A 17,398-nucleotide genomic window follows, 5' to 3' on the forward strand; every position below is an offset into this window, starting at 1 on the left:
TTACATTCTCATCAGGGCATACTCTGGACAAGAGTCTCTCTCACTTCAGTGTCAGCTAGTCAAAATTGCTAGAGTGAGTAAAAGTTAAAGTTTAAATATCAGTTGTTATATAGCATTGATTCATTTTAAGGGGGAGTAGCTACTTTATTTATAGTTTATGTATTTTAAATAAGCTTTTAGTTTGCTTTTATTGTAGTTTTGATACGGGAGGATCTAGGAAAGTTGTTTCTTTGACTTAGTCATTAATTAAGTTACTTCTTCTGACAATGTTTTGGTCGAGTCTCCAGAGGATAAGACGATCGTGGACTTTGTTGTTAACTTAGTTATTTCCTCTAACACTACTTTAACAGAGTCAGACCCGAGTAGACAGCTTTAGGCGGTTGCTCATTTGGTAATTTTGTCTGACACTGCTCCCGGTGTGTCTGGAACACGCAGATGTAGGTGGAAGGGCTTACTCTATAGATAAGTAAGTATATCTTTCCTTTCTGGGTGATGATGATAACTGATGACTAAACACTTCGGCAAAGTTAGTGTTACTTGGACTGTAAGCCTATTTTTCTTAACCCTGAAATTACTTCACTGAGCATTCCATGGTTAATCTAGCAATAAATTTGTGACTAATTAGGGACTTAATCCATCTCACTGAGAAGTACCTCTCATTTCCATAGTTCTATGAACAAAAATAAAGCCAGAAAAGTGTTTGAAGTTTAACATTATTCTTATGGGGTAAAGCTCAAGGTCGTTTCTCTACAGCCCGCCCTTAAGTCTTCTTTAACATTATTTTTCATAATTCCTCGTTAAAACGAATATTTATCCTTTATTATATAAAGTGTGCGTTATTATTATCTGGAAACTAATGTTATTGTAAAGTTGAATAAAAAATCTAGATAAAACATAAAAAATTTATATTTTTATTTACAGAATTATTATAGAATAAAACTTAAAATTTTTGTAAAACCACAAATTTTTAAATATTTTATAATTGTGATTTAAAAAAATTCTTAATATTCTGAGAATTGGAAACAAATCAATTTACAGCAACACGTTCAGCATAAAAAAAGTATGTGTAACAACACAGTTTTTACATCCAAAAGTTAGTTCTAATACAGTGGTGGATTCAAGAGAGTAGCCAAAACATCAATAACATCATGATAAGTACTTACTACAAGAAACTGATTGTAAAATCTAAAGAAATTAACAAAAAATGAAGGAATATTTCAAACTCAACCAACATATTAATTAAGATTTAACTTTTTACATAGGAAAATTAACAGGCTTACCTTGAAACCCTCTTTCTGGGATCCACGGATTTGAAAGAAACAGATTCAAAATGTTCGATTCAACTCCAATCTTTCTCTACCAGTAGTCACTGAACTGCTTCATATATTAAGCAGCTGACACCTACCATTTATTACAACCTTTAAGCACCACAATACCATCCCCATTATCCCCCTAAGGCTGTGGTTTTCTAGACCCGTAATAGATGCGCTGCGCCTTAGATTCGCTGCGTCTTGTACCTCGGCCGGAAACGCAGCCGCCGTCCAATGGTTTCCTAGACTTTGTAGAATACACACGGTTGTGCGTAACATGACTTCACGTAAAATGAAATTGCTGTGTAGCAGGTATCGATGGTAAAAATTTCCGAATTTTATCTCCTGACAAGTCTGGAAGTCTTTTTCATAATTTTAAATGATTTTTCTCAATCGTTCTATTTACTATGGCTGATGCTAACTGCAAATTTCTTCTCATTGATGTTGGATCCTATGGAAAGGAAGGAGTTGCAGGAATCTTCCAAAAGTCAGTAATGGGATCTAAGGTGTCAAACGGGGAATATTTCCCTCCACCTAAAAATTTGCCAGCATCAGACATCAAGCTTCCTCATGTTGTTGTCGGTGATGAAGCATTCAGACTGGATAAACATGTGATGATTTCTTTCACCCAGAAACATGCTACAATTCTGAGTAGTCCCAAGAGGAACTACAATTACGCCCTGTGCAGAGCCTGAAGAGTAACGGAAATTGCATTTGGAATCATGTGTGTTGTGTTTAAAATCTTCTTTACACCAATTAATTTGAAACCTGAGATAGTAGATTTGGTAATATTTGTGTGTTGTTGCCTCCACAACATTTTAAGGAACAAGTTCATTGGTAACAACCCCCAAACTCCTACACATGTCGTTGTGGATGAGGTCCCAACAAAAAACATGATACTATTGGCTGGAACCGGCGGATTTGCCAAATCTGAAGGTTTTAAAGTGAGGAGTATGTTCATGGAGTATTTCATCAGTATGTATTACAAAAAACACGTACAAGAATGGCAAAAACACAAGAAAACTACAAAGTGACGAACTTATGTGGCCCTCAAGGATGTTTTAGTTATAGTAGCAAGCACATTAATTTACAATGTAAAATATATAATTATATGACAACTTACCTGATTTATTCAGCGAAACTCCTATTTTCTTCCATATGACGTCCTTCTTTATATTACTTTTATAGTCAGGATGACTAAACTTCCACAATATTTTGTTTTTTGTTTTTTTTTTTTTTGTTTTCCCTTCTGAGGGAAGAGGACACTTTGTCCCCGCACTTAGTCCTAAAAGGACCTTTGCGCCTCCCTTACTTTTATTTGTGCCCTCAAAAACCGAGGCTTTTGCAAAAACCAATCAGATTTAAGGGCTCCTGTTCTCTGATGTCCTTGGGGCTGAGGAGATATGCTCCCAAGTATCTTTTCCTAGTCTCTACGATGGCAGGACAATCCAACCAAATGTGCTCTGCTGACTCCTCCTCTTCTCCACAGAGTCTACATTCGCTGCTCCGACTAAGGCCTACCTTCAAAAGGTGCTTCCTCAGAGGGCCATGTCCTGTCAACATTCCTAATATCAGTCTTATATCCTCCTTATTCTGGTCTAGGAGAGCTGTCCATCCTTTTGCATAAGGAGAGATAAACATTTTGGATATTCTTAAACCCGAGGCTCTGCTCCAATTCTTGTATCTTGTCCTCTTTTCCCAATCTTTAACCAGAGCTTTAATGCTGGAGAAGGATATTCCACAACCTGGCTCAGGCCCCACCAATGTGGATTCTGCTCCCTTTTTGGCGAGGATGTCCGCTTTTTCGTTCCCATGAATTCCTTCATGACCCGGCACCCATCCGAGTGTTACTCTGTTATTTGTTGCTAGCTCTGCTAGAGCATTCCTGCATTCCCAGACCGCTTTCGAATCAATCGAACAGGTATCCAGTGCCTTCAGTGCAGCCTGACTATCAGAGAGTATTAGGTATGATAATCCTTTTGTCCCCAACTGTGTGAGTCTTCTAGAACATGAATCTATTGCCATGACCTCCGCCTGAAAAACTGAGGCATGTCTTCCTCGGGGCACAGCCATGTCAACTCCAGGTCCATGTATTCCATATCCTGCCCTTGAGTCTAGGAGTGAACCATCGGTGTAAAACTTCAGGACTCCTTTTTTAGGGTAGGCCTCCCTTTTAATCCATTCCTCCCTACTTCCGATAGAGACCGTGTATGGTTTTTCAAAGGAGTATTTCTTAACCATAGTATCAGATACTTTGGTTAGCATTTCAGCCTCAGGAAAATTTTCCAATATCTTCATGTGGCCTTCTAGGGAGGTAGCATTTATTACCTTTGTTCCTAGAAGCTTCATTGCGCTCATCGCAGCTGTTCTCATCACTTCCTGGCCAAGAGGAGTATAACCCAGAACCGCTTCCATTGCTAGTGTTGGGCAGGAGCTCATTGCTCCCGTGATGCTTAAGCAAGCTAACCTCTGAAGACTCTGTAGCCTTCAATATTTTGTTAGAAGAGACCAATTCAATCAACTCTTCGTCGTTATTGTTTGAGAATTTTACCTTCTCGACGACATATCCCTCCAATTCTAATTTTGATATTGCACAAGACATGTCTGTTACGCAGCGTATCTCAGAGTTGACTGCTCCGAAAGCAGTAAGCCAAATACGCAGCTATTGATACGCGTGCACTTGATACGTTGCCTGGGAAACCGCTTATACGAAACCCCATAAGACAAGTGTGCTGCGTCTTAGATACGCATACGCAGCACATCTATTACGCGTCTAGGAAACCACAGCCTCATAATATCCTTGTAACCACAGATGTCAATTCCCTTTATACAAACATCACACACACACAGTCTCGCAGCATTGGAATATTTTCTGGGCAAACGTCCCAACAAAGAACCGTTACCTGTTTTCCTTGTAAACTTAGCAGGGTTCATACTTCAGAAAAACAACTTCCAGTTTGAAGGAAATAATCTCCCCAAAGTGTGTGTCCCCCATTTCATTGACGACATTTTCATGCTCAAACTGCCACTTTCAAACAACCCACTAATCTGAATAAGCTACAAAGAGAAACCGGTCCCCCAACATGCTGCAAGCCACATCACAGACTTCTATAACTGTTTTAAATTCACAATAGTAAAATAAATACCGAAAAACTGCAAACTCTCACAGATGGGAACTAGCATATCAATGGGCAATAAAAAGCAAGAAATCCTCCAAACCTAAACCTGAGATAATCCACTCCCTTCAGCAGACTAACAGTTTCTTATAGATATAGAATTAATGCCCAAAACAGTGAAAATAGTGTCTAGAAAAAGTGAATTGCCAACACTGCTTCCCACAATGACTCCGGGAACACAAAGTGTACAGCCGACTGGAATGCTCTCACGTTGAGCAAGATTGCAGTACAATTAAAATGTTTTAAATAGCTCTCATTTTTCATTTTAATACTTATATACAGTGTCCTACGAAGAGGTTTAAACATTTGATTTTTTATTACTTGCCCATTTATGCACCGAACATTTTCAAACGCTACACAATTAATAAGGTAGGTTATAATAATATTCTGTGAAAATTTCAGCTCTCTAGCAATTTTAGAAACAAACTTATGACATATTCAAAATTTTACCATTTTGCTTCCTATAAAAATTCATTTCTTGAATTACCTGATTTGATTACTGCGTTGCTGTTTTAAAGAACAGCTGTTTAATAACGCTTATTGTTGAAAATAGCTGTTTGAATGAAGAATATTGCTTATGCTAAAAAACATAGCCTACCCCCTCCGTTACAGTTTTACTGATATTGAAGTTCGAGAAATGGCTTTTAATGTTGAACAAAATGTGAAGTATTGTGTGTGGGCTATTGCTTTTGGCAACATTACAGAAGCAGTTAAACAATTTCAGGTTGCCTACCCAGGAGCTGAACCACCTAGCAATCCAACAATAACTAAATGGAAAAGTCTTTTGTTAGAAACTGGAAGTGTCTTAAAAAAGTACTCTAGAAGATCAAATGAGGAAAGAGAAGTACTAATACACGCATCAATGCTCCGCTCTCCAGGTAAACCGAAATCACTAAGGAAGGTTGAACTTGAAACTGGTGTTCCAAAGTCTTCAGTACAGAGAATAATTAAGGAAAAAAAATTAAATTGTAAAAAAGTCACCGAGTCTACAGTATAATCTTCTTGAAGATGATCCGGATAGTACAGTGGAATTTTGTTCTTGTATCATTGAGTTTCATGAGCTAAATCCTAATTGGCATACTCACATTGTTTTTTCAGACGAGTCCACTTTCTACCACAATGGTGCTGTAAATAGGCATAATTGTAATTATTGCAACACTGGTAATCCACACATTCTTAAACACACTCTACTCAAATCAAGAAGAATTAATGGGGTGCAGTAATGGTCAGTTGTAATGGGGTGCTATCTTATGACATTTCAGACAGTACAATGACTGGGAATAGGTATGAATAGGTTTTAAATGAACAAGTCTTGCCTCATTTTATGGTTCCAGAAATGGATCAAGCAATCTTCCAACAAGATGGTGCTCCTCCTCACTTCGCAAATCCTCTCAAGCGATTACTAAATGACAACCTTCATGGCCGTTGGATTGGTTGTGGAAGTGATTTTTTAGATTGGCTACCCCAATCCCCAGATTTAACTGTGTGTGATTTCTTTCTATAGGGTTATTAAAGGAACAAGTTTATACTCGTAGCTCCAATAAAGATGAGGAATTAAAACAATCCATTGAAAAGGAACTTCTCCGGATACCGCAGAATTTCTTTGTAAGAGCTTACAATTAATTTGTTAAGTGCTAATATTAGTGTGTCACTGTGGATGGATTACAGTTTGAATAATTGTGGACTGTAATTGTAGGTTTTTTAATAGGCTATGTTCTAATTTTCTGGTTTAAATGCTTTATTACTTTAGAATATGACAATAAATAAGTTTACAAAACCACAAATACTGTTTTTTTTACTGTTTTTAAAGTATAGTTTTTCAAAATGCCACCATTTTGTTTAAACAATTGCTAGAGAGCTAAAATTTTCACAGAACATTTTTAAAACCTATTTAATGAATTGTGTAGAGTTTCAAAATGTTTTCGGTGCATAAATGGGCAAGTACAAGGCATGTTTATAAAGTAAGTACCGTTTTTAAATTATGCCGCCGCAGTTGCCGTTTAGCGCATGCACGTAGTGTAGCTACATCAGTTGGGAAGCCACAGACACCATTTGATCGAGTCTTCATTTGTTTACGTGATTTTAAAATCCCGCCGACTGTGAAGTGCGTGCTGTGATTCGTTTTCTCTGTGCGAAAGGCTTAAAAGCAATTGACATTCATCGTCAAATCAGTGAAGTTTATGGTGAAAACATTATGAGTGAAGGAATGGTGCGGAAATGGGTTAGGGCCTTCAAAGATGGTCGCACAAACGTTCATGATGAGGAACGAAGTAGGCGACCTTCCACGTCATTACCGATGATCTCATTCAAAAAGTGGACTGTAAAGTGAATAATAACAGACAGTTCACAATTTTGTCCTTAGCTGAAAAATTTCCTGCTGTATCAAGAAGTGTTCTCTACGAAATTGTGTCCGAACGTTTAAATTATCGGAAACTGTGTTCACGGTGGGTACCGAAAATGTTGAATGATGAGCACAAAACTAAACGATTGGGCAGAGCATTACAGTAACGAGGGCGATGATTTTTTAAGCCATATCGTTACAGGTGATGAAACATGGGTAGCCCACGTTACACCAGAATCAAAACAACAGTTAATGGAATGGCGGCATTCAACATCTCCTAGGAAAGTCAAATTCAAGCAAACAATTTCTCCCCAGAAAATCATGTGCACTAGTTTTTAGGACAGACAGGGTGTGTTGTTGATCAATTTTCTGCCTCGCAGTGAAACGATTAATGCAGCCACGTACTGAGAAACTTAAAAAAAAACTGCGCCACGCAATTCAAAACAAAAGGGGTGGCATGCTGAGTGCAGGCGTCTTTTTGCTCCACGATAATGCTCGTCCACATTCAGCAAATCGAACAAAAGAGCTCATCACTTCATTTGGCTGGGAACAATTGGACCTTCCTCCATACAGTCCCGATCTAGCGCCTAGCGACTATCATTTGTTTCTGCACTTGAAGACGCATTTGGCGGGGAAGCGTCATTCCAATGATGAAGAAGTAAAACGGTCAGTGCAACAGCAGTTGTCCAGTCTAGCAGCAAGCTTCTTTGACGACGGCATACAAAAGCTGGTCCCAAGAAACGACAAGTGCCTTAATAATAATGGAAATTATGTAGAGAAGTAGAGGAAAGAATGCTCTTTTATGTAAATAAAGTTTTGTTTGAAAAATTTACTTGTTGATTTTCTTATATCAAAACGGTACTTACTTTAAAAACATACCTCGTAATATAAAATCAAATGTTTAAACCTCTTCATGGGACACCCGGTATATCTTCATATGTTTCTTTCAAATTAGTGGACACTAAAAAGAAATTTTGAAGGTAAGCTTGCAGACTTTTCTTATCCATTAATTAAGATTAATACCATAAATTTTGTATCAAGATAAAATATGAATAAACTTTTTATTACCTGGTTAATTGATTTATGGAGGCCTTTCAAGGAGAGACCAAAATTCGTTTTGTATCAGAACACAATATTATCATCTCTATTAGTCTATTGGACTAGTCTATAAGTTCATGAACTTATTTTCAAATAAATTAAACATAATAACACATTTGAAAAGTAAAAAATCTTAAAACCATTCAACACTGAAAAAAACATTTGAAGTAATTTTACCTGTAACATATATGCCATTCCTATTGACTTGGGGTTTTTCATATTTCTTGTTCGATGATGTAGCAGACTGAGAATCACTTCCATCCACAGTTGCATTCTCATCTTCAGAGTCATCAGTATCTTCTAATGATGACCCATCTTCACTAACTGAATGGAAATTTTCTCTTTTTGTTTGTACAGGATTACCTCTTTGTTTTAATCTATTGATTGCTTGATGAACTACAGTTTTCATATGTGAAGAAAAAACATTTCCATCGCCAATAAATATAATATTGCATACTTTACATTCATGGCATAACTGCTTTCCCAAACATTCAGATGAATTAATTCGATTAAAATGAGATGCACTCATTATGTGAGATTTCCAGTTGTGTTCATCAAGAAAGTAAGCTTCACAAGTATGACAGTAAAAACCAAAGATGGTATTGGTTGGTTCATCATCAATGTGTTTTCTAATAATGGCTTTCATTAAATCAAAATGTGGGCCTTCTTCATTTGATAGCTCAGTTGACTCATTTGTATTATCGACTTCTGATTCATTACGCTCTTGATCAGTATTATCTCTTTTCTCTCCTAAGGAAGATAACTCCAAATGAAGTTGCATTTTGATGTGCTCTTCCCAAATCCATCTGTCTCCAAAGAGATCAACATTACATGTTTTACAAAAGCGAAGTGAACAATTTTTGCAACCGTTAAGCTTGCTGATATGCTTATCAGTTTTGAAATGGTCTTCAGTTGATGAGCCACTATAAATAGTGTATTTGTTGCAAATTTGGCAATACAAACCAAGGCTACTACCATTTTTTTTATTTAAACTGTCTTTTGCTATAGCTAATAAGATTTCGTGAGGTTTGAGTCTCTTATGTTCTTCCTTCATGCTCATATTACTGCGAGAACTACAAACACTAGCACAATCAAATGTATCATCTGATTTCTGTGCATCATTTCCTGGTGATAACTTCTCTGAATGTGGGTTTTTAAGGTTAAAAACAGCATTATGTTGTAAAGTAGAACAATGTTCTTTGAAGTGTTCATCAGTCCCAAAAATGTTTAAGCAACATGATGAACAAATATGCCATTTGGCATCCTCAAGATGACACTTAGTATGGTTTTCACTAGATAAATGGCTATTAGCATCTTCTTCATTATTTGCCAAGTCGTCACAAAGCCTACAGATATACAACGAAACATCTAGTACAAGGTTTTTTTTAAATGAGTCATAAACAATATTTAAAACTCCCTCATACTTTTGAGGCAATGCAGATTTCTTGATTACATCATCATTGGTGTCTGACAAACCCAACTGCTCTTTTTTATTTCCTTGATATTGACTTTCTCTCAATAACTTTTCACTTCTGTAATCTCTCTTCTCTGAATTAAAATTATTCACTTCTTCTGAGAGATGTTCAAAAGATGTATTTTTTGACAAAATTCTTACATTTTCTAGAGCTAAATCTTTACTATCAGTATCACCGTCAAGTATGTCCGTTGTCATTCTCATATCAGTTATATTAAATGTTCTCCTAGAATCATCAGACTCAATTGCCTCAGCTATAATTGATGGAGTAGTTTCCATATGGAAGACGGATGCTGAGTAATCATCCATATTCTTGGAAAATTTGTCACCAGAAAATAATGAAATGTTTTCTTTTAATGAGTCAATTTCTTTAATTAATACCTTATTTAAACTAGGAAAGGTTTTTATGACAGATATGAAACTATTTATTGTCTGTAAATTGATCAGGAGTGATTGTTGGAGGGAAGGTATCATCTCTTTATTTTCAGTGTCAAAATTAGCCATCTCATATATGCATTCTTGAAGGGAGAAGTATCTATTTGGATTAATTCCATGCAGGCTAATTTGCTGACTGGAATCAGTTCCCTCATTCAGAGATTTATTAGAAATATGTATAGTCTTTTCTCCTTTCTGAGGAGATAAACTACAAACGTTATTTGCAAGCTTCTCAATATGTTTTAAAGGGTAAGAAACCGTACATTTTTTATAGTTACTTCTTAGATTTTTCTTTGAGGTGTCTATTCTTCCCTGTGAGTCTTCTAATGTACAATTTATGTTTTTCTGGAACTTAGTGTGGGAGTCTGTACTATTTGACTTTATGTTTAGTGTAGGCTGATTATTAACACTTTCAGTCTCATTCTCTATATTTGCTTTGTTTGTTTCATGTAAATTTCCTGAATTTGTAGACATTTTTATTGGTAGGAGAAGATTTGAATCAAAAAAAGATGGATTTGCCATGGACAAATTAGACGAGCCTTTATTTTTGTGTGATATTTCACTCAATGAAGATGGCAAACAGGATACTTCAGAAATGTCAATGGCTTGATCAGTTTTGTTTTTTGAAATTTCATTGATAGAATCGTCCACCACATTGTTTGTTGGACTGATACAAAACCTTTCTTTGGTGTGAAATTGATCTTTTTCTTTATTTAGTTCTTTTTTAAATTTTGATACATCAGCATTCAATTTTGAGGATAAGAATCGTCTTTCGGAAGTTGCAGTAAAATTGAGTTGGTCATTTCTTTTGGAAGCAACATGGTATATATCCTTGGCTACTTGATCAGGAAAATTACTGTAATTAGGAGCTTGGTTTGATGATGGCAAATTATGTAACTCACCCTCTTTATATTGTTTAGGAGAACTATCTGTAATATGCAAATGTTCTGTGATACTATCTAATGAATTAACAGAATCTTTGATATTAAAGCTAGCAATTTCAATATTTTGAGGCTTTTGTGTAGGTTTTTTCAAACTTGATTTTAGTGTAGAAGCTAACATTTGATTTGAACTTGCACCATCTTTTTTTTTGTTCATGTCATTTGCACTAGACAGAGGTTTATGAAATGTTTCTCCAGAATCACTTGATGTCATGGTAGAACTTGGTTGAGCAATAGAAAATTCCTTTGGTTTATTGGCAACTGGATTATCACGAGTTTGAATTTTTATACCTTTGTCTGAAGGACACATTGATATAATCTGAGGGTTTGGTCTTGTGTGTACTAGATCAGACATTCTGGAGTTCCTTTCTTGAGCTTCACTAAATGGTGTAGTAGGTCTACCAACCTTTCGAGATTCATTCTGTCCCATTCCAACCTATAAGAAAAAGGTAAAAGTTAGTAAACAGAGAGAACCATATGTACTGATAGCATTGTTTATAAACACTGTAACTTGATTTACAGGGTGATTTTCATATCAATACTATGTACCATCTGCCACTCTCCTCTGCAGACGATTACAAATAGGTAGTCCAATGTGTTTAACCTGGTAGACTTGTTGATGTAACTTATCACTTACTCTCAGATCAAAAAGCATATATACCCGAGTTTGAAAGTTAAATACAAACTAACCAGCAGAACAACAGTAACGGAAGTGAAACACTTGGCTTGTTTATTTTTGTGTTTAGACATATAAAGCAAATAATTTACAAAAATTACGTTTAGTTTTCATTGATAGCAAGGTAAAAGGGTTCCGGTTCTTGGCAATTATCAACCAAGCTGCAGTTTTGAAAATTCATAACTTGGAAACATATGATCAGAATAAGATAAAATTGTTATATAAAGATGTTATCTTAATCTTGGAATGTCAATTTTTAATAATTTTGTAGTAATCAATAATATTCTCATTTATATAATATGTGTACAAAATGTTTATACATTTTAAAATCTTTTGCATTTAAACTTTTTCCTAGAATAGTATTTATATAATAATAAACTCTACAGTAATTAAGTTTCATTGGTACATGTCAAAACTGTTCAAAATAAACTGGTTATTCAAATAAATGTACTTTTTTAAATTAATAGTTGTATTATTCCAATACCAAATGTATTATATGTTGTTTATCATAATAAATAAACAAATTGATACTCTAATTAATGTTATAAATCTGCTCTATGAGTATAATAATTTGTTATTTAAAATCAGATTCTTATAAAACTGCAATATTAAATTAATACTCCTCAAATTTATGACATGTATTGCCATATAAACAATTTAACATTTTCCTTATGGGAAAACTGCTATGTGACTGCAACCTTATGGGAAAGCTCGGCGAATGCATCAGCTGGCCACGTTGAGAGAGCCAAACATTTTCATACTCTGTTCCCAATTCCAACACTAATTTTACACCTACAAAATAGTTATGTATATCACTAAAATAGTAAAAGAACATGCCAAATTATATATATATATATATATATATATATATATATATATATATAATTGAATCGTAAAAAGTGAGGGCTCTGTGGTGTAATGGTAGCACATTCACCCGGCAAGTGAGAGATCCGGGTTCAAGTCCCAGCGGAGCAAGTACTTTTTACGATTCAATATTTATTGAAATTATATATATATATATGTTTTTGTATTTTTAAATATACAGGGCGTTTCAAATAGGACTTTACAACTTTGAAAATTCATATAAATTTTATTAAACAAGGTACAGAGCTGGTTTTGGGTGTTATTTTAAAGGAAAAAAACTTCAAGTTTTTTTTACCTTAAACTTAAGATGTTCGATGTGGCTTCCGTCGGTTATTCTGCAGACATCCCATCGGTAGTCAATTTCTTCCCAGACTCGCACTAGCATTTCAGGTGTAACTTGCTCAGCAGCAGCGTAAATTCTTGCTTTAAGTTCAGGTAGAGTGGCTGGCAAAGGAGGTACGTATACCATATCTTTTATGAAATCCCAGAAGAAAAACATCTAGCGGTGTCAGGTCTGGGGAACGGAAGGGCCATGCAATTGGCGCATCACAGCCAATCCATTGACCTGGGTAGCGGTCATTTAGAAAATCCCGGACGTCAGTCAGATAGTGTGGTGGTGCACCATCTTGCATAAAGAAAACATTTCGTTCTCGGTCATCCTCATCGATCTGTGGTATTAAAAATTGTTGCAACATATCAAGTTACACTATCCCATTGATGGTTCTCTCTTGAAAAATAAAGGGGCCGTACACTTTCCTCTTGCTCAACGCACAAAAAACGTTCACTTTAGGGCTATCACGAACATGTAATGTTTCATGTGGATTTTCGCTGCCCCTACAGTTATGTGTGTTTACCTTGCCACTTAAGTGAAAAGTGGACTTGTCAGAAAAGATTATGTTGTCCAAGAAATGTTCATCATCATCCACTCGATTTAACATATCCACACAAAAGTTCCTACAGCCAATCTTATCAGTGTCTTTAATTGCTTGTAAAAGCAAATATCGGTATGGTTTCAAGTGCAAACGTTTTCTTAACACACGCCAAACCGTCGTATGTGGTACTTGCAGCTCACGAGATGCACGCCGGATCGATTTTGTAGAGCTATTTACAAAACATTGTCTCACTTGCTCAACGACTTCGTCAGACATGCTTGGGCGACCTGAGGATTTTTTTATGTTTCACTGAGCACCCTGTTTCTACAAAAAAAACTATGCCACTCATAAATTGTAGGTCTACTAGGAGGATCTTTAGCGTACTTGGTACAAAAATTATGCTGAACGGTTGTCGCAGACTTCGATTCTTCAAACCAAAACCCACAACTAGCACGCTCAGGTCCAGTGAAGGCAGCCATGTTTAACATAACTGTCACTAGCGCTTGTGCGGCGCGATTAGGCACTAGCGGACTACACGAGTCAAAACTTGAACTGTTTTCCTTTAAAACAACACCAAAACCAGCTCTGTACCTTGTTTAAATCAATTTTAACTGAGATATTAGCTACTCCGTCAAGAATAAGAATGTTATTTACACAATAGAACACTAGGTTTTCTGTAGAAGTAAAAACATCAGTATAAGAGTAATTGTACAAAAGCAATTGAACAGAACTGTTTGCAATAGAGCATACCATGTAAATGTAAAACAGAGTACACTCTTGTAAGGATCATACAGAAATCCAACAACTTCTTTATAGTATGAATAAATATTAAACACTATCAGTCTCATCAAGACATGGGTATCATGTTGTGAGAACTTCATGGAGACTGTAGAAAGCCTTCCAGATCAAGTAAGCCTTCAAATACTTTTTTAAACTATTTACATTTCGAAGTAAATTGTAGAGTTTAGGACCAAAATGAGTAGTTAAGTTTTTGAAAAGGTTGAGTCTGAATTTTTTTCAAACAAACATTGTCGAATGAAAAATGAGGAGAGAGGCCAAGGTTAGGGCACCAATAGTCGGAAATGCTCTCTACAGCTTTCATCTGGTCTCATTCCCCAGAAGAGCCTTAACGCTCTCTTTTGAAGGGTAAATAATCTATTAAAGTTGATAACACTAGACAACCCAAACTTATTACAACCTCAACTTTGTCTCAAACAAGCCTAATTAATCAAGTTTAAGATCTTCTTCGAAGATAAATGTAGAAAGAAACCTCAGGGCAATTGTAGCTGAATTTAACTGCTTCGATAATATGCTTATATATGTATTCATTCCATTGCAGGACAAAATCAAGATAGACCGATAACAACTTATAGAAAATGTGCTATTTATTGGATTGAAACTAAATGTATAAATATTGGGAACATTATAGGAGGTTTGGAAATAAAATTCCACATATTTGTTTTTAAAAAGTTTAAGAACAGGTTATTTGTGCAGAACCAGTTAGAAATCAAACACGAGATGGCTGTATACTGTTCTAACAAGGTACTAAAGGGATAGTTATTTCGAATAAGGCACTATGTCATCCATGGAAAAAGTGATAGCAGGTTTGATGGGTCTGTTGAAATGACTTTGAATATGTTTTGGAAGATCATTAATGTATGTGACGAAAATTAGGGGTCCACGGATAGATTGAGGCACTCCAGTTTTAATAATAGAAAAATCTGAAAAACTAAATAAAACATAAGTGTTTATAATATATTTCATAGATTATTCAGTTAATTTTTCCATGGGTGAAAATATAACCTGTTATTGTCTTGAGTTTTGTTTAATTTTATTTAAAAGTGCAGTAAAAAGTATTGTATTTTAAAATTTTACTAAAAATAAAAGAATACTGGTTGTTATTGCAATACAATATATTGAAATTAATTATTGTAAACTGAAATATAAACTTAGTGAAAACCTAGACCTACAATAACTACATAGTAATTGTTGTAATTATTTGGTTTTTGTAATCTAAATATTACATGCACTTCATAATAAGAAAAAATAATATTATTCTGAATCATTCAAATCAGGTTGTTTGATATTAGTGCCAGTTTTCTTCTACTTAAATAGGGGTGAGGGGAGGGGACAAATTAAATGAAAATTAGATATAGAAAAACAGCTAGTGCTGGGAGAAATAAACTGGAAGCTTAAAAAAAACAATATCAAAACCTTGAACATCTACAGGGTGTTTACAAAACGGTGTAACAAACTTATTGGGTGATAGTATTTATCATTTCGAGCAAAAAATGTCCTATAAATAAAGATTAAGAAATGTGTTGTTTAGCAGCTAGCTGCCATTTTGTATTTTTTTTTTTAGAAAAAAATTAAAATCTCGAAAACTAATTAAGCTAAAGAAACCAAATTTGGCACATAGGTTTGAATTGATAATAAAAAAATTAAAAATTGTGTTATTTTCTTTATTATTAACAAAATGGCATCTGTCAAAGAATTTTAAAGTCAAATAACCGAACTGATGCTGGATTATAGAAACCTGATTGAAATCACAAACTGCTTGAGGAAGATTTTAAATCATTGTCTGGTGCTAGAAAAGAAGTCCTGCTTGAAAAGTCAGAGGATAGTTTCTGTGAAGTTGTTAGAGAAGGTAAATACATGAGTCATTAAGTGAGTGATCCAACCTTCCATATACTCTAATTACACTCAACAATAAATATGAAATTCTATCAAAAGAAAATCTGAAGAATGTATTTAAACCATACAGAAGTCAACATATTAAGTAATAGATCCCAAAACAAAAACAATGCTAACCAATTTTCTAATTCTGTCACTAAAACTAGCGCAAAATATACTAAAGTTGGAGTAAAAAAGGAAAATAAGAGTGAGGACTTTGTAGTGAAAAAATACACATTTTTCCTGATAGTTATGGGAGAGATCTCTATGAAATTTTAAAAATACCTGTTCCAGAATCTGATGTGTTTGTTAATGTCTGTCCTGGAGCTCCCTACATAATGACGAATGCATCTGAAATCTGTGCAGACCTGACTGACAAGGATGTGGCTGTTATAATCGGAGGTGCGAATGACATGGAAGTTACCTATATAAATCATCGAGCTGCTCAGGCTATTCCAAGGCAGATTCATACATTTTGTAAAAAAAAAATAACCACACCAAATTTATAGTTGTTCCAATGATATGACCTCGGAAGGACACACATCATTAATAAAGAGATTGCAATTAAAAAAAGACAAAGAAATGAACAGTTTTGGTGTTACTGACAATACTTAGCTGACGAAACAAAATATTTTAGTGGCCATGGAATGCACCTTAACAAGATAGGAAAAAGATTACTTGGCAGAACGATAGTCCAGGCTATTGGTCCCATTAACATCTAATGTTCCTTCAGGAACATCTGCAGATCCCCCAGCTATGGTTAGTAGTAGGAGTTGCAAGCAGACACACCCTCCAGGTCACATAACAAGCCCATCTGTGGCTGAGATCAGTCAAAGGATTTTGAAGACAACTCCACAGGAGCACACCACCGTTCCCCTTCAACTGTGGATAGTCAACAGACACCACTGTGAGGATACCCTGCCTGTATTCCTTCAGAGGAAATTCCTGGGACTTCTCTGCTGTCCTCAACTCTTGTGAATAGTAGTGTTTCCTTACCTGTACAGGGCTTTAGTACACTAACACGGACGAAATTATTTTGATGAAAAAGTTAGTGAATGAAATGAAATGAAAATGAAATGAAAAAATGAAGTGAATGAGTGCAATTATGTTCCAAAAGAGCCTCAAGCTGAAAACAGTTATTTTTCAGGAAAAACAAACACATGTAACATACATTTAAAAAGTCCTCAGAAGCAATAGCCAATCATATAAAGCAAATAAGAATCATAATAACCGCATGAAAAATAATGTTGGTGAATTTAAATGTTCAAGGGCTCAGAAACAAACATTACTATTGGAGACCTCTTTGATTAATGTTCTAAATTTAATTTTCATTTATTTGTCAGAGCATTGACTTAACCCTGCTGAATTGCCATCATCGTTCCCAAGTGGATTAAGTTACATCCCTTCCTATTGCCGGAATGTTCACAGTAGAGGTGGTTCTTGATTTATTTCAGTGATCAAGTTCAGTAAAAACCCTGTGATGTGAGATGTTTCTGCATAGAATTTCATTTTGGATGCTGTGCAGTTTTTATATATGG

General features: G+C 35.2%; 1 protein-coding gene across 3 annotated transcripts in view; it reads right to left on the minus strand.

Moving 5' to 3' along the window:
* Positions 1 to 17,398, minus strand: part of LOC124357291 — a 73,685-nt gene that overhangs the window by 38,756 nt on the left and 17,531 nt on the right. For all 3 annotated transcript variants that reach the window (XM_046808949.1, XM_046808947.1, XM_046808948.1), the window contains exon 2: positions 8,103 to 11,211. In XM_046808949.1, coding sequence (XP_046664905.1) covers positions 8,103 to 11,205 — 3,103 coding nt within the window. In that variant the 5' untranslated portion in view covers positions 11,206 to 11,211. The remainder of the gene's footprint in view (positions 1 to 8,102; positions 11,212 to 17,398) is intronic.

This window comes from Homalodisca vitripennis, chromosome 3 (assembly GCF_021130785.1).
Source record: "Homalodisca vitripennis isolate AUS2020 chromosome 3, UT_GWSS_2.1, whole genome shotgun sequence".
Taxonomy (NCBI): Eukaryota; Metazoa; Arthropoda; class Insecta; order Hemiptera; family Cicadellidae; genus Homalodisca; species Homalodisca vitripennis.